General features: G+C 31.2%; 2 protein-coding genes across 2 annotated transcripts; one reads left to right on the forward strand and one right to left on the reverse strand.

Annotated features, from left to right (window-relative positions):
- Nucleotides 1-6768: 6768 nt before the first annotated feature.
- Nucleotides 6769-13895, reverse strand: LOC107167173 (cathepsin B-like cysteine proteinase 4). Its single transcript, XM_015516101.2, has 6 exons — nucleotides 13624-13895; nucleotides 11226-11456; nucleotides 10947-11147; nucleotides 10714-10861; nucleotides 10517-10627; nucleotides 6769-7157 (listed from the first exon to the last, which is right to left on the reverse strand). Exons 1-6 carry the CDS (start codon nucleotides 13747-13749, stop codon nucleotides 6946-6948), a joined length of 1029 nt encoding a protein of 342 aa, XP_015371587.2. The 5' UTR covers nucleotides 13750-13895; the 3' UTR covers nucleotides 6769-6945.
- Nucleotides 13896-24114: 10219 nt separating this feature from the next.
- Nucleotides 24115-24642, forward strand: LOC107167165 (uncharacterized). The gene has a single exon (XM_015516088.2). It carries the CDS (start codon nucleotides 24115-24117, stop codon nucleotides 24640-24642), a length of 528 nt encoding a protein of 175 aa, XP_015371574.2.
- The last annotated feature ends 1265 nt before the right edge of the window (nucleotides 24643-25907 follow it).

The raw sequence follows: 25907 nt of genomic DNA on the forward strand, positions 1-25907 counted from the left end.
TACGTATTAAGTCAATATTTGAACTTCAAATGCTTAAAAAAAAAATTTGTGCTTATGTATTCTTATAATTTTTTAATCTCTATAAGGATAACTGAAGTGTACAGAAGAAGAACCAATAGGGAAGTACAACAAATTTATCAAAAACCTGGTATCAACGCGTACCTTATGAGCAAACGAATTGAGTGGGCAGGACATGTATGGAGGTCAAATGGTATCCGAAAGAAAGCTCTGGAAGGAAAAATCAATGGAAAAAGACCTAGGGGTCGCCCCTGACAGCGCTGGATAGACAGGGTTAAGGAGGATATAGACAAGTGCGCCCAGGGATTGACTTTAGAGGATAGTGTTGACAGAGATAGTTGGACAAAAGTAGTAGAGGCAGCGAAAGTCCTCCAAGGACAGTAAAATCTGAAGAAGAAGAAGATAAGGATAACTTATGAGGAACTTTGTATTAAATTTTCAAGTATTTTGATAGGGCTAAAAAAATGCTATCGACACTTCAAAAAAAAATTTTCAGAAAAATTGAAAATTTGAGTTGTTTATAAATACCTCAAAAAAAGTCAAAATATTTTGAAAATTAAATCATGTAAATAAAATGACAATCTAAATAACTGCTAAAATTTTCAAGTATCTACGACTTATACTTTTTGAATAATAACAAATATTTAAAATCGTTTGAGGATAAATCGTTATCGTTACGCTATTTCGTAAAAATTTAAAATTCAAACGCACTTAAAATTTTTCCTATAATGATGCTTCGAGTTTTCTCTATAGCTACTTGAAGGAAAACTTAGTGTTGTATTTTTAATTCTTAGTTATTAACACAAAATTTTTTATGATTTTTCAACTTCAAAATTACTTGCAAATATTCGCATTTTCGACAGATTTCGTAAAAATTTGAACAATAAACGCTTATAAAAAAAAATTGTGACCAACGATTTTTAATTTTTTTTAGCTACAATTAGAACCACTCATAAGAAACCTTGTATTAAATGTTCATGTTTTGTGGTTGTCCAACATTTTTTTACCGACATTTCGAAAAAAAAATCGAAAATTTCAGTGGTCTATAAATAACTCAAAAAAAGTCGAAATTTTTTAAAATTGAACTGTATATAGATATTACTAATATTAACATTTGGTGAAAATTTCAAGTATTTACAGTGATTAGTTTTTGAATTACAACCATAAAAAAAATTCGATTTGGCCGAAAACTGATTTTGCGTAAAAATACCCGTTTTTCTGTCATTTTTTTTTTGTTTATCTCGATTTTTTTGAAAACTGTTGGAAAATGTTTACTTTTGACCTCTATAATGCACCAAGGATATTCACAATTACATCGGAAACCACCTCCATAGTTTGAAATTGAAGCATTATTTCGACTAGTTATGCTGTAAACAGACACAAAAACACATATCACTGTAAAATCAATACATTCATCACTTCGATCAGAATCTAAAATTTTAATTTGATATTTTTGAATTAAAGGTGTTTTTAATTGTTTTTCTTCCAAAAGTCTAATTTTATTTTGGTATTCATCACTCTCTTTCTTAGTCAAAACTCCAAATAGGACTCGTTGTAATTTTCCAATACCCCCGAAAAATGAGCTTCGTTTCGTTCTATAGTCCTTAGGGTTTACATTATATTTTTTATCCATATTTAAACATTGTTGTAGAACGTCTCTTTCCTCGTTAATTTTTTCTAATAGTACTGCGCTACATTTTTAATTTTATACATATATCATTAATTTCTGTTGATTTATTTTCAAAATTTTGGCAAATTAGTTTAAATCTGTTAAAATATATATTTATGAACTCATAACTATTTTCATAATTCGAAATATTATAAAACGTCAAAAAATTCCATTGAAAAATAGCTATGTGTAGTGGGGATATATTTTCGAAATAAATACCTGGCTTGGTAGTAAATTGTTTATTCTCAAAAAAATTCGGATTTCCTTAGTTAACTACCATTTTGATATAATATAAATAATACCTATTACAAGTTTAGTTTATAATATAATTAAATTTATATTATACAAATTATTTACTAAATTACTTGTCTCAAAAAATAATTGTTTACGAAATACTTAAAAAACTTTAAACGTATAAGCAATTACTTTGCTTAATTGCATTGTTAGTTATTAATATAGAAAAAAATATTTTAACGTTTGATATCTATTAAATATATAAATGAATAGAATAGTTTATCACACAAAAATATGTGTTATTATAAAGTTACAATTAATAAACAAATAAAATGTATTCCATGAAAATTCAGTTACTGGATGTATGAACACTATAATATTACCTATATTGTTTTACTAAATTTTTTCTAATTGACTATTCTACCTTTATTCAACTAACAAAATATATAATATTATATAATTTAAGCCTGTAAGAATTTAATAATATTTTAAAAATAACTTAATTACACTACCAAAGTAGATTATGTTTTTAAAAATTAAAATAAATTACATACCTTTCTAATAAATATGGATAATTACTAATTAGTAATTAGTTTTGTTTGGCATATTCAAATTTGCATACACAATTTATTTCTTGTAGCTCAGTAAGTTTAAATACATTATCTTATATTAAAGCTACACTTCAATCAAAATTTATGTATTTATAATAATTTAAATTTTAAATTTTAAATTTATAATATTTGTATTTATTAATTTGTGTATTATACATCAACTTATTATTCATCAAACGTGTTACCATTTATATTAGTCTTAAGTCCAAACACCAACAATTACGCACACACTTACACACTCACCGCACACTAGCACTCTTAAGTTTTGCTCGGCGACCCCGTCCCCTCCTTTTGAGTCGCTATAGTGCCATACACATATACACACTGCAACATAGGTCGGTCGGTGTGTGAGTACATTACCGCACGAAGTATTTCGGTGATCGGGCGCGCGTATTATAATTATACGCTCACGTCCCGCACAAAGATGCATATTTAAGGGCTAGTTTGTTCAATTGGTTGAGCTATAAATTAGAAGTATGGTATTTTAATAAGGGACAAAAATCAGTCTAGGGAATTAGAGTTAGAGAAGTACAGCAGCATGAGGAGGTAGATTTTGCAATGGAGTCCGTTATTTCATTACCTTTTATGCCAGAGTGGCCGGGCACTCAAAGAAATTCAACTATAAACTCTAAAAGAGTAAGTTCATATAGGAGTTGCCTGATCCTGATAGAAATGAGAGTGGACGGGTACAGAAAAAATCGGAGGAAAGATTGAAAAAACTTGATAAGGAAACAGAAACGATGAGATAGCTACTAGTGAGGGGGGGGGGTAGAAATGGTCATTCACCATGTCGAGCCTTTTTGACACTGAACCAAAATTAGGTCGTAGTTCTTCAAACCTATCCACCGAAATTATTCAAAAATTATCAAATGAAGAAGACCTTGAAAATATATTACAAGAAAATTCAGAACATAATAATGTTTACAATATATACCTTCAAACTTCAAACAATGACATAAAATAGTGAAAAACTATTTAAAGAACTAAAAGTTGGTGATAAAATAGTATTAAAAGAACGTGATACCTACCCACATGTGTTGTCTCCAATGTCTCCGTCATATAAGAGCGTAACATAGCAAATTTTACGGTCAGCAAAACACGTGTAGTTCTGTTAGTTCAAAACTTAGAGTGAATTCAATGTTGGCTTTGAGAAAAGACGTTTTACTGTGGTTTGTGCGGTTACAATTACACAGGGTATTAAATGACAAATTGAACACAAGTTTTGAATCAGTCTGTCTCACGAAAGAATGGGACCGTTTCGCGAATGTTGGATGAGCTATACCGTTTACTTCTCACCCGACCGCGGCGACCACCAGCGACGACCGTCATCGTCATTGCAGATCTGCGGTGCGGTGCGTCGTGGGGATGCTCAAGAATGACCGATTTTGGTTGAGACAAGGTCCCGTGCTTTCGTGAGATAGAGTATAGAGTAGGTTTTATTAACAGGCAACGAAGAGAACGGGGATCGGCTAGTATGCTTTGTATGAAAATATATCAATATAAATTATGCATTGCCAGTTTTTGAGCGATTTAAATTCATCTCATAGAATTAACATTTTATTTTACATGACATTTTTGTACCCAACATGTATAATGAATGACTAATCTTCCATGTTGGTAGTCGCTTTTTTATTAATATTTTCAATGTAATCGTTTTGCAAAAAGTATGCTTGTTCCATCACATAAACGCTGACGAATATCACAGACCATAACATAAAAACCATAGCCATGGTTGCAAATTTGTCGCAATAAATTTCTTATTCAACAAAATTTAATTAAAATCTCACTGTTGCTGCATGGACTACAGCAGGTTATGGACTACATGTTTAGATGCCCTTTATATAGGTACGTTTGAACACTCGAATTTTAAAATCAACAATATATAAGTAATCGTTTCTCTGAAATTTGTATGAAAAGATCCCTACATTCTAATTTATGTTAAATAAATTAAACAATTTTTGTCATACACTTATAGCCTTATCTGGTTTGTTTGAAGTGTTTTCGCTAAAATAAGATAAAATTTAAATTAAATGTCTTGATAGGTTACAAGAGCTGATTTTCGATTTACTATCTTAAATTTAAATTACTTTTATTTATTTTTATATTACAGCTAGGTACTTAAATACGTTTTATATACCTAAGAAGTGTATTTTTACATAGTTAGAATCATGTTATAGGTATAATAAATATCATACTTTACTTGGAAGCCCATTATTTGTTCATAAAGTTATTCTTAACACTTTAATAATCATCATTCATAAATACATATTAATTTTTCAGAATTATTAAATAATTGATTACTCATCATTTACAATGTCTATTGTAGTGATCGAATATTAGATATGATTACTATTAGTCATTGACATTTATTAACAATTTTATATATTCATTATATTCATACACAATTAAAACATACCTATTAAATAAAAATGTCTAAAACAAATTTCGAAGAAAATAATTATTAAAATAAAAATTAATTTTAATATTTTGTTTTCCGTTCTTTTATTCATTAAAAGTATGATGTTATATAATTCTTGCCTTAAATTAATAAATTAAACACAAATACATTCATATTATTATAATATTGACCATTGATATAAGTACTACCTTAAAATGCGATGTATTAATAAATATTAGAGATATTTACACTTTTTCAAATAAAAATAATAATAAATTATACCTACGTGTTAAATTTATCGTAAATTTTATCAATTTTTTTTTACTGGTAAATTATTTTTTACAAAATAAATGTTGTGTGGCCGCTCTAATCAAATGAAATTAAAAACGTCCATTCTGAATTGTGAGGCTGGTACAGATTTCCCGATTTTGATAACAGCAAGATATCATCACAGATAACATAATATTATAATTATATAATCTGTGATATCATCAAAATCAAATTTCGGGAGAACCTTGGAAAAATAAAATTCCCGCATGAGATATTGCTTTTTCTTACCTGACCAATTTTGCCAACATACAAATACTAAAATCCTTTTTATTCGCCTTTAAAATATCTAAAAACCTATCTACCACTTATCAATTATAACTAATGGTTATCAATATACCCACTAAATACAAAATAAATGGTATAATAAGGCATATTATTATATTAATATTATAATTGCTTTAAAATATAGAGCTCTAATGGCTCATGTGCTGAACAAATTGGAAATGTATTCTCTCCTTTATATTTTTTACTATTTCTACAATAAATTTATTTATTTATTATATTAAACAGTTTGCTAGAAAACATACTTAATATACAGCACTAAATACATTACCTACCTTTCTTTTGCTACAATCATAATAAAATAATTAATTGTTATAGTGAATTTTTTTTGTGTTTATTAAACAGAATAATCAAAATAATACATTGATTTAAAAAACAAATCCAAATTTTTGCAATATTCCTACACTATGCTGTACTTAACTTTAATACATGGCACATTGGCACTAAACTTTTTTCAGGGGATTCTGAGCTGAGCAGATACATTTTATGCATTATTTTTTTAAAAAACAAAAGTGATTACTTAATTATATAATTTAATTTATTTTAACATATACCACACATTTAAATTTTATAACACTCTATAGCTAAATTTTTTAAATTCTAAATTCTCAATTGAATATTATACTTTAATTTTGTATACTTTTTAACTTAATTCAATATATTATAAATTAATAACTGGCAATTGTTGACGCATACTCGTATACAATAATTTTAGATGTCATTATTATTATTATTATTATTACTTTTATCTTTATTATATTGTATTATAGGTATCTTATTCTTGTCTATATCTGGTCGATCGATATCATTGTTCAATTATATTTCAGTGTATTTTTATCCGTGTACATATATGTATCATTGTGTCGGCTGCCGTATATATGAATAAAGTACTTAGACATGCAAAATAATTGGATCTTAATGTATAAATAATTAAGATATTAATTTTTTTTTTTCATTATATTATTATTTTATACAGTCTATTAAAAAAAGTAGTGTTTTGGTAGGTTAACAAAAATAAAACGTTAAGAGAATATTTCATTGGTGACAAAAATAGTGTGCTGGCCGAAAACGATCATTACAGAATGGCTGAAAGAGTAAAGGTTCATTTTGGCCGAAAAGTGTTCCACCCGATCGCGACGTTTCGTATCAGAACCCACCATAACGTATTTATTGGACAAAATATTTTTGTGTTCAAAAGTGGAATTTATGATAATAAACAGAAAAAATATTTTCCTTCCAACAAAAATATTGGAGTGTACAAATATTATAATTTCATAAAAAAACAAGAATAAAATCTACAGCATGATTTGAACTGACAATGAGCAATACAATAACACTTTTTAAATAATAAAAAAATTTTTAATTCAATTTTAAACTATATTAATTAGTTGTAATCGTTTCACTTAGTAAACCACTGGAACACCACCAGTCATCGAATTATCGATTCCACATTCGTTCGACCCACGTCGGATTTTGAAAAGACCGTTGTCTCCCCAATCTTCGCTCCAGGAGTTAACCATCAACCAATACGGAACTCCGTATTCTTCTCCCCAACCGATCAACTTCACGGCATGTCCTCCTAAATATGTAGCATTTTCTGTTTTCTCATATACACCTGAAACTCATAACATTTAATTTAAGCTGTTTAAAAATGACAATTCATCGCACATGTGCTCCCCATATTCTACTAAAGGAGATTCGATAGTGGTCGATAAAACCAATTTTAATTTAAGATTCCTAAGAATATACTTTTCGTATAACAGTGTAGGTATTATTATTATTTATTATTCTGTATGAAATAGGCAAAAATGTCAGAAGAAATAGCGAATGTAACACCATTATTTAACCAACGAGTTCTATAGTGAATAATGTTTTCTTGTAACAAGTTTGAACTTGTTTTCCAGCGGATAGAGTCTATCCGATAGACGAACCTAGTTTACCATAAGCATTTATATAAAAACATACGTCACATTTAAATTTAATTAACTTAATCAATCAGGTACTTAGACCCAAGTTATAAAATAATCGATGTACCTGAAAAAAACCCTTAGATTATGTCTGTGGATTTTAAATTTATACCTAAATGTATTTGTATAGTAAAAATTGTCTTAATTTTAGAAAAGACACTACAAGTGTTCAAGAAATGTTATATTCATTGTCAAAAAATCATGAACAAGATACATCGTCAGCTTTTGGAAAATTGATAATGCCTGACTCTTGTTTTTATCAATATATTTTGTTTAATATATCATTCAGTTGAATATTTGAATTGTCAGATTTTTCATGATAAAACGAATAAAATTACATTATGATATGCTAAATCGAATATCATTGAAAGATTATTTTTAAGTATATTTTAGCCATTATCTATCTATATGTATAAAAATATACTGCTAGATGAACATTACCAAATAAACATTTCGTTAGCACCGCCCAGCCTCAAAAAAGGAATTTTTTATATTTTTAGATCACCTTCATTTAGCATGAATTTGCTCGACTATCGCCGAAATCCACACGACCGTAAATCCGTGCAATCTCGTCTGCAAAAATTTATTTTGATTTGATTTATAAGAATCTATATTTTATTAAAAAACAAATTTAAATAAAACAAAACCCAGGTAGAATAAAAAATCTATTTTTAATAAAAATTCTCCAATTATCTATAAAAAAAACTCCTTTTTGAGTTAAATATAAAATACCTTGAAGGACCTAAAATATTTTAGGTCACACAGTGACTAAATCACATAACAGTGTTACATCATCTTAATGTTTAAATTATTTATTTTCTAGGTTGCATATTGTGATATAGTCAATTATATGTAAATCTAATTAATGACATACGGCACAATAGTTTTTTTAAAATTTTATTATAAAAATTGTGAAAAGCGGGATTACAGCATCAACACATTCCGAATGGGTTAATATTATAATTGATCATATGAATCTTAAACCAATTGAATACGATACAACATTAGCTGCTTGTGATGCAACAATTAGTACCGTTATTAATTCATTGTTAGAAGATTTTCCGAAATTAAAATTATCAACAATATGCTGCTCATCCAATTGTTCACCGATATTTCTAACATCAAAAGTTAATTTATCTTACAAACGACGGATGGATAAATATGGCATTTGCAAGAGTTTTTAGATAACTGTATCACACCAGAAAAGTCGAAAGGCGGTTACATGCTTTCTGTCACGACATGTGAAGGAATAAAAGAAATAATTACAAATATACTTCTGAACTAAATTTATTTATTGACATATTTTTCTGGAAAGGTAAATATTACAAAAAATTCAAAACAATAGTGCTGTTTCATAAATGACGAAACTCAAACTTAACTTAAATTATTCTTATACTGGTAAACTTAGAAATATTTATAGGGGAAGAAAATATTTCAAACAATAGAAGTTTAGAAACAACAGAATAAGTGAAAAAGAGCCTCTGTGATATTCCACAAGTTTTGATTTATAACTCAGTGACCAATGAGCAAAGAGGAGTTATAAGTTTTCATCCTGAAAAATTGATACTGAGAAACACAATTGGATTATAATAATGCATATGCTAAAAGGGGTACTGGAAATTGGGAAACTATTTGATGATTTGTAAAAGAAACCCATTTCAACCAAAGAAAGTAAAATAGTTCCATGTGAAACTCTAATGTTTAAAACAAAAAAGAGTAATTTTTTTTATAGACAATCGTAGAATTTTTTATTAAAAATAGATTTTTTATTCTACCTGGGTTTTGTTTTATTGAAATTTGTTTTTTTAATAAAATATAGATCCTTATAAATCAAATTAAAATAAATTATTGCAGTCGATTTTGCACGGAAGTTACGGTTGTGCGGATTTCGGTGATAGTCGTGCAAATTCATATGCTCAATGCGTGCTAAATGAAGGTGATCTAAAAATATTAAAATTCCTTTTTTGAGGCTGGGCGGTGCTAGCAAAATGTTATCCCAGCACCGCCCGTTGATTTTTGAAATTACGGAAACACTGATGACGTGCATATTGTAAAATTAGTCATGCAAATTTGTACTAATTAAATGCTAATTATTGGTGAAATAAAAAGTTAAAATTTGTTAATGGGCGGTGCTGGTGCAACGTACGCGGAAAAGAAAATGTGCGTCATTATAACTTAAAAATGAAATAGGTCAATTAATAATAAGATATATACGAAATTTATGTTTATTTTGCAGGTTCAGATAATATATTACCAGTCCCCAGTGGAATTTACAATCTTCCACCAGCTAGGGAGTGCCGAAGATGATTAATTTAAATTAATTATTATATTACGAAAATTTTGTAAATACTTTAGAAAGTTCATTAGTTCAAATTTAGTCAAAGTTCAACTGCATTAACTATTAACATTAGAATATAAAGTATACTATAGACATTTTTAGTATCCTAGAGTAATATTTTTAAATTACAACAATTTAAATAAAATTGTTTTTCTTGTTTATTTAATATATAATTCCATATAAATTTGTACTTAAAATAACTATAAAAAACCTGTGCTTGTATATTGCTTATTGCTAATAAGCAAAAAAAAAAAATATCCTTGACTGACAAACCATCTCCACTCAGAATCGTTTTTCCTATAATATAATTAAATATCATAGAATTCAAATATATTGCCATCCATTATACTCACAATCCTGTAACCTATAGTGCAGCAAAGCGACAGCCACTTACCTACCAGTTTTTTTTACGTTTTCAAACAAACGAGAAGATTAGAGTAGAAATTTTAAATATAATATTTAGTGATCTCAATATGTAAACATCATACCAAATTATAATGTTTTATTTTTTTAATGTTATCGTCACACTATTTGTTTTTTTCATTTATATGAAAAAATATAGGTTTGTTTTCTTAGAAAGTAATGATCGGCATCGAATCGTTTTACAAAAAAAAACTTGATAAGAATAAATTATAAAATTTTAAGTCGTCCATATCCATCCACTTTTACCTGATTTGTAACTTGGAAAATCGTCGTACACCTCAAATGACGCTTCGACCGGTCCATATCTCATAACATCTTTTTGGATAGTTTCATACATGAGGTAGTAATAGTCTCTCGCTGTAATCATAATTTAATTGAACATTTGAACTCAAAACGTATTAGAACGTAAGTTTACCTATACAAATATAAAAAAAAAATCATACTGAATCTATGATCATCGTTAAAATCGATTTCTTGATCTCCATAACACATTCTCGTGCATCTGTGATGTTTTTCCATTGGCTTACCCCTGCACGAGTTATTGCCATATTCGTCACGAATGCAAGGTGGGACTCGATATGGTTGACAACCCTATTAGTAGGTACATAATTTCGAAGAATAAAATTAATAATGCACGTTCGTTCACTTTTTTTTTAATAGTCTCATTTTTACTCACATCTTTCGATAGATAATCTCCTCCTGTCACGATTCCATGTCGTCTGAAGTAACTCCAAGCTTTAATTGGGTAGCCTCCGTGACATCCAAAACCACACGAGTGGCAGCAAAATGTTAACTCTTCAGGAGATAAAAGTTCATTGAATTCCTGTTTCGTAGCTATACACAGCCGGTCGGAAAACGCTGAACTCGTGGCAAACGCCTAATGAAATTGTGCGTAAATATAACATAATATGTATTGCTAAAGTTTCGACTCAAAATCAACATCATTCAGACGTACCCAACACGATCCACAATTTCCTTGGTCGCGAACTAGTCCAATCGTAATACACCGTCTCCACTCTTTCCTCGCGTCAAACTTCTTTGGAATTCTGCCGAACAGGTTCACATAAGCTTCATCATCTGACTTGTACATTTTAAGGTTTAGATTGTGTGAGGCTTGTACTCCTTTTGATCCCAAAAGTTTAATTATGTATTCCTTTGGTGTTATTGGATCAAAGTTCATACCCGCCTAATTAAATAATTTTATCTTAAGGTTAGTATATTTATCATTGCTTATATTAATATAAATTCTACTTGAAATTTTACATTTTCTAGTTTATTAAATTGATATTATAAATTGAAATAATAAATATGTTCAAAATCTAATTAAAAATCATAAAATTATAAAAGAAATATATTATTTTTCAATCAATAAAAACTAATACAATAAGTGGATAATAGCAATTAAAATTGTACATTTTCATTTCGATTTCGAGCCCTGCTAGAAATAGAGGCCGATCACTGTCTCCGATCGAAATTGTTTTTATGAGTACCTACTACCCACATAATAACATAATTAAACTCTAATTTAATACGTCCATTGCACTTACTGAATAATGATAAACCCAAATTTATACTCGTACCTACTTTACAAAATAGCGCTTTTTCCCGTTTTTATTTTAATTAGATATCCACTTGGTCATATTATAGTTAATGTGTTGTTCTAACTTGTATTATTATTTTTTTAAATGATTACGAAATCATTACATTTAATCGTATCTCAAAATTTGTTATTATTCTCTATCATAAACCATAATCTATAAACATGGTAAAAAATATAGTATCTAACTATAGACTCCCATAAGCGTTACCGTGATGACTCTATTCTGCATCACAGATTTGTTTAAATATAAAATTTTTTTTGTTTCTTGACTTTAATGGAAGTAATACTGCTATATTTCAAATAAATTAGAAGTGGCCTTTTTCCAACTTCAATTGGTATAATTTTGTTTGTATATGTTTATCACCAGTGGCGTGGCGTACCCAGGATTTTCAAAAAGGGGGTGGGGCTAAATCTATATCAGTATTCGATACCATAATAAACGTAACGTTTTTACTTTGCTTATACTTGGTCATTGTTACTAAAGATAATACGTTGTATTCAATACCGTTTTTTAGAAATATCATGGATTTTACTTTGTCTTTTATAATATAAAATGTATTCCAAAACACTGCCAATGGTGGGGGGTATACTCCCCCTTGGGTACGCCACTGTTTATCACTATGTGATGTTGCGGCTTATGTATATAGGCTAGGCACATGTTATAATATCTTATTGTGTATATTTGATCTATTCAATCTTCAAGAAATATTTTATGATATATATTCTTATTTAAAACCATATCAATTTTGTTTTATTTTTGACCACAGTTTTATTGTATAATTTTTTAATAAAAAACTTTGTTACCATAACGAACAATTTTACTAGTAAGTGATTATGCTGAAAGATTATATGTAGCTAATTAGGTGAAATTATAAAAAGAAAATTAACTTTTTAGATTTAAATTTAATTGCTTCTGTTTGCAAATTGAAAAGACGTTTAGTATACATACTTCTGTGTTCTTTGTATCCCTTATTTTATTAGATATTAACCTGTTCTTACTCAAACAAAATTTAGTGATAAATTTATTACAAAAGGTAACCAAGGTAAAATTTTACACCTCAATTTTGACCTCTCCCCCATATACGGCCTTGTCTACAATAGGAAATTACTCTTTAGATGGTGTAATCAATATAATGATTTAGGAACGTATAGTTGAATTTTAACTGTTTGCATATTTTTCTCTTAATTTTTACAAAATAACATCTATCTGGGCTCAGATTTTAATGCAAAGAGTATTATTTTTTGCTTTCTCGAAAATGAGAATTTCACAGTTATATTTTTAAAGCTTTTTTGATGTATTTTATAGGGTATAGGTATAAATTCGGATCCTAGGGTTCCTAGGAAAAAAACATTATATGGTCTTTCTCGTAGTTCAGCGGTTCCCAATCGCAGGTAAAAAAATATATATTTATCTCCATAAGCTAATTGAACAGATTACAAAAAATTTTAAGGATGAAAATCGTCATGAATATTATTATAAATAATAATTATTATTATTATAATTGTCATGCTCTTTGATTGCATAATTCATTTTTTTATGTATATTATACTATATATAACTATAAGTTAGTGTAATCGTATATCGACAAAGGTTGAGTTTAAAATGTTAGAGTTGCTCTCATAAAAGGTTGGAAACAACTGATATTTATCTGGTATACCTACCTAGATGGTATAATTTATTAGTTTGATATAGAAATTTGCCTTTATTATTATAATATTATGTTATACGTTATACTGTGCGTAATTAACTCACCTTCCACGTCTTTGCTTTTTCGTTAATACTTTCGATGAAATCTTCTTCCAGAAAATATGTTTGTTCCGACACATAGACGGTAAAGAGTAAAATTACAGACAACGAAAATAACACCCTAGAACCCATGACTCCAGCAATTGTATTTTCTATAAATGAAGGGAATTTTGTTCAATACTATTTTTTATCTTTTGTTGTCTAAGTTCAACAATTATACACAGCAGTAGTCGTCTATACTTGTTAAATGAACGTTGGATGATTAATGTTTTACATCATGTAAAATTTTAGTAGGCGTAAGTACCACTGCAATGTATACATATATCATAATTTTAGTAGTATAATCCCGCTATTCGGTCACATCGAATAAAGATAATATGAGATACACCTGTAATATTGCCGTTGTAAATATTTCAAGGCAAAAACTCTTCAACTTCGACGCCAAGTTGGTTCCATTGCTTAATACCTATTTACTATGGTGTAGGTAACTTTATTATATTATTTGTGTATTACGGAACTGAATGTGCATACCGTACATTTTTATACATGTATTACCTACGAGTGTTGTGTTGTAAAAAAAACACTTGAAATATAGTTCCGAAACGCCGATTACTGAATTATTGTATTTCTTCATAATTATTATTAACAATAATAGTTAATGTCAAATATATATGTACGAATAAATAAATAACAATTGAATAATATTTCTGAAGTTTATTTAAGATTCAGTTTATAAAACTAATGTTCCCAAAGTTGTTTTTTTTTTTATATCTTAAGGTGTAGGTTTTTATTTTTATTTGTCCAATGTGTTAATACAACAATTATTTCAATTTCCCTCTAGGTTTTTTTGAGAAAACTATAACGAAATTAGGAAAATCGACTGAGTTTAGTGTTTCCATTCCTGAACGTTAAATTTAATATGTTTGATCTATTCAACGATCCTAACCTAATATCTATTTGTTCATAATGAAGTCGAAGTTATATAAATTTGTATAGTTTATAACATTGAAAAAACAATTGGTCATACATTTAATTACGATTAAAGATCTATTTTTTTAAAAGCCCCTTGAAGATCATTATAACTTTATAAGTAAACTAGCTGGTGTTACCCCGGCTTCGCACGGGTTGCGACCATACGAATATTTCACTTTGAATTTTTTTTTCTTAATAACATTTTTTCATTGTTATGTACGATACTCAATAAATTTCGCTAACAAGTGGAATTGCCTTTGATGTATACGTATTGATATATACGCTCTTGACTTTTCATTTTTCCTCCTTTGTGAGTGTTCTTTTGAACTACTCAACCGATTGATATGAAATCCAACATTTTTCACTTTTTCCATTTTTTTGAAAAATTACTTCTTCCATTATTTTTCTTTTTTTTAACCATTTTAGCTGACACCGCGATTTTTCACTTTTCGCTATATTCTTTTTAAAATACGGAATAGATTGAACGTACCATTAAAAATGCAATTTAACGATTTTGATGGTTCAACTTTAAAATTATTAATTCATAAATATTGCTATAAAGTTCAGTTGTGTATAATTAAAATGATTATGCCATCAAATCATGCGTAAAAATAAAATATTATGCTCTAATGATTATTGTTTTTTTTTGTTTGTCGAAATTTCTAAATAAAAAAAGAGAATAAAAGAACAAGACCGTAAGTATTTATTTTGAAAAATTTTTTTTTTGTTTATTAGAAATTGTTTCTTAAATGTATTTCAAATAAATATTTCTTATTTTTAGTCTTCCATTTTGGAAGTGCTTGGTTTCGGTTTAATTTTTTCTTCTTAATTATATTTTGATAAATACCAATCATGAAAACTGTAATTTAATGATTAATTAATATTTATTTTTGAATTTCATTGTTTTAATCGTTGGTCACAAATTTACCTTTTTATTTTAGAAGTTTCCACATGATAAGTTATAACTGATGATTGTATTAATGCTAAATATTTTTTATCTTGATATTCGTTAACTCTCGCTTTTTCTATTGTTATTATTGTGTTTTTTTCTGCAATAACATTTTCAATAAAATCAAGAAAGGAGAGATTGCTTTAGCAGTAGCTTCTTCTGGAGTAGCAGCAACTTTATTACATGGTGGACGCACTGCCCATTCAGCACTGAAATTACCTCTGAATTTCAATTTAACAGAGGAGCCTTATTGTAACATTATAGATTATAGATTATATGTAGCATGTTCAAGAGGTGGTGACCCGAAAAATCTCTACATTTATTGTCCGAATGGAAAAACAAAGAACATCGTATATCCTCAAGCATTTAAATGATACAGATTATTATATAATATTACAGTATTGGAAAACTTAATTCAAGCCTTTTCTGACCTCATATACCAGTTTAAATAATCCACCATACCAAAGAACACCATAAACTAGATCAAAACAACAACAAATTTTGTTTTTGACACTCTTCTCTTATTCTGCAATAATCATTCATTAACTTTTCCTATATTAATCTTATTAACAAACAGTTTCCATAGAAACATAATCATATAACAATAACATATAATTATAATTATAAAATATATACATGAAGTCGTCTCGACCGGGTGACCGAGAAGGACATCGAGTGGGGTTTTCATGTCGGTTCTGACCTTCCTCAGATGTAGCTGAATATCTATGTTGAATTTCAAATCAATCAGTCGGGTAGTTTTCGAGATCATAAGGATAATAGAAACCGCCACTTACTTTTATATATATAGAAGAAGATTGACTACATTTTATAGTTCAATATGACACGGTGCATCGATCCTCGATGAAAAATATCTAATTTAAAACTAATAAGTGGTAACCTTGAAGCGAAGTGGAATATTAATTAAAATAAAATATCAAAATATTGAATAAAGTAAGTTAAACGGTATTATTGTATGATACTACTAGAGGGTCCTTAAAATAAGTAAATTTTCGTTGCAAATATTAGTTTAAGTTAATGTATACACTGATAACATAAAGTACTAGAATATCATATACCTACGATACTTAATTATAAATTAATTAATTTATAAATTAAATTTTTGTTACAAATTTTATAAATTTTATTAAATTAAATAATAATAAATAATAATAATAATAAAATAATATAATATAATAATATATATATAATATACATTATTATATTTATTATAAATTTTATTAATAAATATTATTAATAATATAATAATATAATAATAATAATAAATAATAATTTTATAAATTTTATTTTTCATTTTTGTTACAAATTTATTTGTAATACCTACTTGTGTATTTATAATTATACGTGCTTCATATGACAGTATATTTAAATTACATGTTTAAACCCTTATGCTTTAATATACCTCAGTGGCGGATACGAGGGGGGCGGATACGTGGGAGGCGGATGGGGTGATTGCCCCCCCTTGGGCCATATTTTTTACGTTATATTTATATTATGAAATTGGGCTGAAAAGCGATATTTTTATTTTTTTGATACTACTAATAATATTGCACATAAGGCATTAGTTATGACTTATGATGGACCTCCGTAAAACTATTTTCCATTTTTTTTTCTCATTTTCCGTTGTGATTCTTCCTGTTTAATGTACATAATAATGTAGAAACAAAAGGTGGTAGAAGAAATACTAAGTAACTAAAAAATCTTGTTACTCAACCATTAAAGAATTTTGCAAAATTAACTGGTAAAGATGGCTATTTAGATAAACACAATAACAATTTGTACCACAAAAACTGTATTCAATTTGCCATTGACTTTCAAAAAACTAATTTAATTCCTGAAACTGTTGTCGTAAATAATTTAGATTCAGAAAGAATGAAACTCATAAAAGAAAATCGAGAGCATCTTAAACCTATAGTAGAAACAATTATATTTTTAGGAAGGAAAAATATTGCGTTTAGAGGACACAGATGAGGTACCTATAAGAGTTTTTATTTTAATGTACTTTACTTATTTTCTAAGAACAAAAGTCAGGTTAGTATATTATTTGTAAATTATTTTTACATTCATTTATGCCAAGAATATTTCAATCTTGTTATAGAACTTATAGATACACCTAAATTAATTGTTACCATACATTTTTAGGTACTTTGTGTCAAGCCTTCTTAGGTTCACAATTGTAAAATATCTATAAAAAATATTTAAGATCAATGATAAACAAAAAAAAAATTAATAAAATTTATTTGCATAATATTATACATTAATATAATATTTTTATACTGCTTTTATGAACAAGAATATTAGTTTTTAAGATAATACATCTGACTTTATTTGGAGAAGGTATAAAGCGTTTAAAATAAATGTACTTAATTAAGATTGGTACTTTCTTTATTATTCATTCTTCACTTACATATTAAGTACATTTATACTTTATAGGTTATAACTTATAGCCCCCCCCCCCCCTGATACTCACCTTGTCATGGTGTGATGGGTGGGGGGGGGGGGCTTGAGTGTTTGTTCGATGACGCTTATTGCTATGCCAAGGGGCCAACGGTGATCTATTCACCTCTCTTGGCCATCCTTGAACATCTCTTGTGTCTCTCGATCCTGAACACCTGGTCGTGTTCCAGACTGGCTTGCTGCTGGCTATGTAGGTCCGTCCCACTCCGGACGTCACGCGAAGCCCGGATGACGCCGCTACGGAATTTGAGGCACTGAATACAAAAGCGGCTGATTTCGCGTGCTCCATCAAATCTCTCCACGCCAAAAAAAGCAGTATACTGGTTGACCGGATAAATCACTGCCTTCCGAATGCAATGCAGCCAATTCAGACGGGCCATCAGTCGGGAGCAGCTGATCGAACCACTGTTGGGCTGCGGCACGCAGGCCCCACAATTAACTGGTCACAAACGAGGCACTGGCTCATATTCGAGACGCTAGGCGCACCTTGAGATCTGCAGTTAAATGGAGCAAAGCCAGGTGCTGGGAGGATCTAATCCGCTCCATTGACAGAAACCTTGGGGAAAGCCCAATAAGATTGTGATGCAGAAGCTAAGTAGCCCCCCCCCACCTTTCACGAGCATGGAACCTAACCTAACCTACACTCAGGAGAATCATCGATTGACTATTTCCCCATAAGCCCCTGGTTACCAGATAAGCACCAATGGCCAACGCAGATTTCGTCCCGTTTAATCCGGAAGAACTGAAAATCGACATTGAGAGGATAAAGTTCAGTAAAAAAGCCACCGACCCAGATGGATTGAACACGACGCTAGTTACTGCAGTGCACCAGGCCGGCCCCGGCTTCCTGATCACGCTGTTTAACTGCTACCTATTGTCTGGTACCTTCCCATCTAGTTGGAAGCTCGCGAGGTTGGTACTGATTAGGAAAGGACGATTAACGAGCCGACGTCCCACAGACCTTTGTGCCTACTGAACGACGCCGGGAAGCTCCTTAAATTTCTGCTACTTTGGAGATTAGAGGAACATATCGAGAGCAAAGGAGGCCTGTCTCAAGCGCAATACGGGTTTAGAAGCGGCCTTTCAACCGTAGATGCAGCGCTGACTCTGAAGAACATGGCTATCGAAGTGGTAAATGGAAAAGACATGTGCGTTACGGTCAGTCTCGACATCCGCAATGCATTTTACACGATCAGCTATGTCCTGGCGGCCCTAACTCAGTGGAATGTACCCGCCTACCACCGGAAAGTCTTCAGCTCATACCTTAGTGATAGGTCAGCGTCGATCAATTTCCCAGATGCTCCCGGAGGACTACTGACAGTTCCCATTACCTGTGGGGTCCCGCAGGGTCGGTGGTTAGTCCCTTGCTGTAAAACCTCACTTACGACCAGGTGTTGCGATCCGTTATGTCCGACAGCAGTGCTCTCATAGGCTTTGCAGACGACACATTAGTAGTAGCGGTCGGCATGACATGTGCCGTGGCTGAAACACGTATAATTGATGCTGTTCGGGTGGTCACAGATAAGATCGACGATCTTAACCTGACGCTCGCCATCGAGAAGACTGAAGCGATGTTCTTCAGGCTGATTATAAGGACGACACCCCTAGTGTTTTTTGGGGCTTTTTTTTGCTTTTTTGCATTTTTTGACGGTTTTAATGCATTTTTTAATTTTTTAGTACATTTTTTACCTATTTGTCGTATTATGACTAAAAAATTGACCTCATTGAAATATAAGTACTACATAGTAATATAGTACTACGTAATAAAAATTATTTTCATTTTGAACTATTTTAACTAATTTAACATCAGGTTTTCCGGTTTTTACAACCTTTATGTCACACCATCCAATTAGACGATATTATTGCACACGACTAAACTTTTATCAGATTATTTTCTTATCGAGCTATAATATTATATCGGTGGTATGCGTTTAATAAATAATGCATTTTTAAATATTTTTAGGGCATTTTTTAGAGTTTTTAGGTCATAAATGCATTTTTTTTAGGGGCATTTAAATCCAAGCCCTAGTTATAACTTAAGAAAAATTATAAAGTGCAGTGTTACATCAATATGGATGAACCAAAAATGATAGCTCTTATGGAATACCTTTCGTCAAGTGACAGTGAAAAAGATATTGAAATCATTGAACACATATTATTGTTACGTACCCTATCAATATTCAAAACATAGTGTAAGTTTCTACTATGAGTAGTGATATAACTAAATAGGTAATTAATATAAAATAACATGCTGAGGTCATCGTAAAAAAGGCGTAGATAATTAAACTACAAAAGCATTGTCACACGTCTCTTCTCGGAAAGTCACTGCTACTAAGAAAGGATGTGAATCGACTAGAATAACCAATCACACCAGGAGACTCAAATTCTGCCTTGTGCCAGATGTCACCACCACGTACGACCACTAAACGACCACCTAACCTACGGATACGAGCATATATAAGAGAGACCACGAAAAGAGCTCGTCAGACGGTTTTTAAAATGTGAGCCAGACGGGTTTTTCTAAAATGTGAGCCAAACGGTTCTTAAATTTGAATCAGACGGTTAGGGACATTTAAGACACTTAGAGGCAGGTCATAAAACCACTCATTGTCATTTAAAACAATATTTCAGAGTAAGGTCGTAACACCGCTCACCAACACCTTTATAGCATATAAACTGTATTTTTGTATCAATTATTAATAACTTGTGAAAATAAAGACATTATTACATTGTAAACATCAGTATTTCATCTTTACGTTGATGTATGAATCAACGTTCAGTCGGGACGTAACATTATCAAAAAAAAAAAAATATATAATATATAATTATATAATTCCGAAGATAAATAATTATATAACGGATGTTGTTCATGCGTATACAGATCCACAGGTTTGTATAATATTGACTATTAATTTACTTACATATTTATTAGACTACAATTGAAAAATTCAAATAATTAAAAATGTACCTACCTATCTATTTAAACATCTTAAAATGTTGTTCATCACTTAGCTAGGTACTTATCTAAATATTAATATTCATATATTTTATAATGTAATATATTCATTTTATATTATAGTTTAAGGCAGCTTTCGAATGGAGAGGTGTACAGCATACTACGTAGTCAAAATGTTTGAGGAGTCAATTTTTTTTCCAAAAAACAATTTAAGTGATCCTACCATCACACCTGAAAATCATATTCTCTCATTTGTATGGTAAAATAAAATATTTTATTGTTCTTCATTACAGTGGCGTATTTAGGATTTGCTCAATAGGGTAGAAAATAGGGATGGGAATATGGAATTATTATTTGTATTTTTTATAAATAACTAAAAAATAATGTTACAGGTTTTCAGCAAATAAATGTAGCTTACGTGATGTTTCTGAAAGATTTGGAATTGGATTAACTACTTAGTTCCGAATAAACAACAGAGTTGTGGACTTTCTTGTTAGTATTTCATCTAAATTTATTAACTTCAATGAGGGAAGCGTTGGTTTATCACAAGAGTTTCAAAAAGTATTTTTATGTTTTTTTTTAAATGTTTGTCATATATATTTAACATTATCTATTACAATTAGGTGTCTGGAATGCCTGGAGTTATAGGTTGTATTGATAGGTCATCAATACCAATACGGACTTCCATCCATAAAATAAAAAGCACATATACCAATAGACATGATATACCTTCAATAACTCTACAAGCCATATGTGATTATAAGAAAAGGTTTATTGATGTTTTTACGGGTGCACCTGGAAAAATACATGACGCAAGAGTATTTGCTCTCTCTGATATCAGCAAAGAACTGCCTTCAATATGTGGAACAAAATACCATATCATTGGAGATGGAGCTTACAGTATTCAAGAATGGTTATTGGTGCCTTACAAAAATTATGGGAACTTCACTAAATCACAAATTATTTTTAACAAAACATTTTGTGCCACTAGAGTTCTCGTAATTGAAAACACGTTTGGTCTTCTTAAGTCAAGATTTAGACAATTATTACAGCTTGATATACACTATGTAGATAAAATAAGAAAATTTATAATTTCATGCTGTGTACTACACAATATGTGCATAAATATGAATGATGAAATTGAACTGGATAATGAAATTGGACCATCTATAGATCCAGAAAATGATTTAATTGATTCTGATTTTAACCAGAAAAAAAACGGAGAATCAAAAAAAGATGCTATTAAAAATTCTCTTCAATATTTTTAATTATTTTATTATATTTGTTCAACTAAAATAAAAGATTTTATAGTTATATTATAAAATGATGAAATATACATACTAAAAATTTAATTTTAACAAAGACTACAGATGTTTTTTTGGAATGAATGTATAGTAAAAGCATGTACCTATTATTAAAGGTACGGGTATATTATATTATAATGGTGTATAAAATATATAAAATATGTAAATGTTATAATTGCTATTATAAATAGAAAAATAATTTTTTATTAACAAACAATATGATAGATAACTTTTAAGTAGAAAATTTTTATTAATAATGACATGATTAAAACATAAAATATTAAAGCTATTAGAAACTTAAGTATAAGTGTTCGGTGCCGGCTCCGGCAGCGACCACAATTTATTTTTGTTCCGGGTATACCCCGATAAGATATCGAAGCTTCTAGAAGAGCCCCACCCCCATATAGTACCAACCGGCTCCCTGGCCAGCCACTACGAACACAGGCCTACCGCCGCTAAGCATTTTAGTAGTATTTCGTCTATCGTTCCGTGCCCAACGTCGTTGTCATTGCCGCGGTCGCGTAATATGTACGTGTCGCGTCGCCTTTCGACATATGGTATTTTTATGGATAGCTGACAACTTAGGTCACTTCCATGTTTATTTTATCACATGCAAAACTAAGATAGCACCATTGAAAGGATCACAAATTGATATCGCAGTGACAATTCCTAGGCTCGAGCTGTGCGCGGCTCTACTTCTGGCCAGACTATTGTCGCACAACTTTGAACTATTGAAATCCATAATTACCATCAACAAAATTGATCTTGGACAGATTCCACAGTTGTTCTAGCATGGCTTAAGCGAGAACAAAAGCAATTTAAGATATTTGTTACCAATCGGGTGGCCAAGATACATGCATTGGTGCCCAATTGCGAATGGGCGCACGTGAGTACGTCGGAAAATCCTGCAGACCCGGCTTCCAGGGGTATGCTTCCAAGAGAGCTGTTGTCCTGCTCCAAGCATATGTCAGTTCCGAATTTTCTACGTCAGGATGCTTCTCATTGGCCAGTGGTTCCATCTACAGAAGTTACGGTATCATTAGACGAACTACCAGAACTTAAGAACATGGTACAATGTACACTGCACATCCACGAAGAGGAGGGTCATTGGATGGAACGCTTTTCTCCTCTGTCCCTGATGCAACGTGTGATAGGATACTGTCTTCGATTTATTAATCGAGCGCGAATGCGTCCTGCGTCGTCGGGACCTATATCACTTGCAGAACAATCTCGAGCTTTATATAGAGCCATCAAATATACCCAAAAAACGTATTACTCTGACCTACACAAACAAATCGCAGCACATCGGGACATTGCACCAGCCACTTTAGCTCAATTGGCTCCCTATGTGGATCAAGCGGGATTAATTCGGGTAGGAGGACGTTTGAAGGATTCGACACTAGACGACAACGTGAAACACCCTATATTACTACCACAACGGTGCCATCTCACCGAGATGATAATTCGGTATTATCATCAGCTATAATTGTTACATGGTGGGGCGAGAGTAGTAGGTACTGTCTATGATAAATCGACAATATTGGATAATTTCGGGCCGAGCAGCTGTACGCCGAGCAGTATATTCATGTATTCCATGTACCAAATATCGGGCCAGCACTCCTCAACCTTTTATGGCGGACTTGCCTACTTCCAGAGTTACCGCAAATCGGCCATTCTGTAACGTAGGTATGGACTATGGAGGTCCATTCGTCGTAAAGGAGAGTCGCCGGCGTGGAGCCCGGACTCATAAAGCATATTTAGCCTTATTCATATGTATAGCTGTGAAAGCAGTACATTTATAAATCGTAACTGATCTATCAACAGAATCATTTCTCGCAGCCATGGACCGTTTTACGTCATGCTGTGGAATTCCGGCCAACATTTACACAGATTGTGGCACGAATTATGTGGGTGCCGCGAAAAAGATTAAGACCTTGCTTCAAACGGATAATCCACGTCAGGCCGTCTCTTCTCGGGTTCAATGTGAATGGCACTTTAACCCTCCGGCTGCGCCCCATTTTAGTGGGCTATGGGAGGCCGCAATCAAGAGCACTAAGACACATCTTAAGAAGGTCGTGGGAGCCCAAGTCTATACACTTGAGGAGATATCAACACTGGTGATAAGAATCGAAGGTGTTTTAAATTCCCGGCCATTACAACCTCTGTCGAGTGACCCAAACGATTTTGACGCCCTCACTCCGGGACATTTTTTAATTGGGCAGCCACTCTTAGCCGTACCCGAAGAAAATGTCATCGATGTACCAATTAACCGGTTAAGACGCTGGCAACTGATTCATCAAGCGCTACAGTCGTTTTGGCGTCGTTGGAACCACGAATATTTACAGACTATGCAAGGATGCAAGAAGTAGTTCAAACAAACGGAGAACCTGGCCGTAGGCGATTTAGTCATAGTTCATACACCCAATCATCCACCGATGTCATGGCAACTCGGACGCAGATCAGAAGTACATCCAGGTTCTGACGAAGTTATTCGCGTCGTAACCATTCGAACAGCCGACGGTCTTCTCAAGCGACTAAGTTGTTAAGGCCACCAAGTTTCCCATGTAAAAGGAACCGGTGTGTACGGACGTCCCATATCCTCTCCCATGATTATTATACTGTATTTTTTTTTTTTTGTATTATTATTTTTTGTTTGGGTACATTATATTGGAAGAATTCATATAATTAGTCATTGTAAATATTTAGTATTCAATTCGTGTTATCGGAGACCATGATTATGATGACCTACAGTACAAGAAAGTTTGAAAGCTCGTCGCTTTCATAGGCGGGAGGATGTTCGGTGCCGACTCCGGCAGCGACCACAATTTATTTTTGTCCCGGGTATACTCCGATAAGATATCGAAGCTTCTAGAAGAGCCCCACCACCCCGCCGCCATATAGTACAAACCGGCTCCTTGGCCAGCCATTACGAATCCAGGCCTACCGCCGCTTAGCATTTTAGTAGTATTTCGTCTATCGTTCCGTGCCCAACGTCGTTGTCATTGCCGCGGTCGCGGAATATGTACGTGTCGCATCGCCTTTCGACATCGGATGTAATATTATTATAATTATTTCGATCACGGGATCAATACGGTGCAAGGCCTTTGCCATCGGTGGCATAAAGCCTTTATTATCGTGAGTGCGAGCGGACGACTCGGTTGGTATTCTATTGTCAGTATTGTTAATCGTGCGCGGGTGCGTGAAAACCATAGATAATATATAAATGGATAGGACATCCCTATACCTATTATACACGGTATGCTGTGAGTGAAGAGTCTACTCTTTACCATATTGGTTAAATGCGGTTACAGATACTGGTTTATGATAAATAACATTTTTATCAATCTGATTTGTGCCAATTTTTGAATCAATACAATTATTAATTTCATCTTAATTCATTATTTATTTATTTATTAATATTATTTATTTAAAATACTCATAGAGACCAGTAAGTTAATAAATTTAGTGATATACAAATACTTGGACATCAGAATGTTTCACGAAATAAAAAAAATGAACGAACAATCAAAAATTAGATAAAAGTTCACTAAATTAATTTTATTTAAACACCAATAATTTTTTTAACAGTTATTTAATATTTCTTTGACCAATTAAATGTAAACTATCGAACATG

This window comes from Diuraphis noxia, unplaced genomic scaffold (genome assembly GCF_037042655.1).
Source record: "Diuraphis noxia isolate RWA-SAM2 unplaced genomic scaffold, SU_Dnox_SAM2 contig0001, whole genome shotgun sequence".
In the NCBI taxonomy this organism is placed as follows: Eukaryota; Metazoa; Arthropoda; class Insecta; order Hemiptera; family Aphididae; genus Diuraphis; species Diuraphis noxia.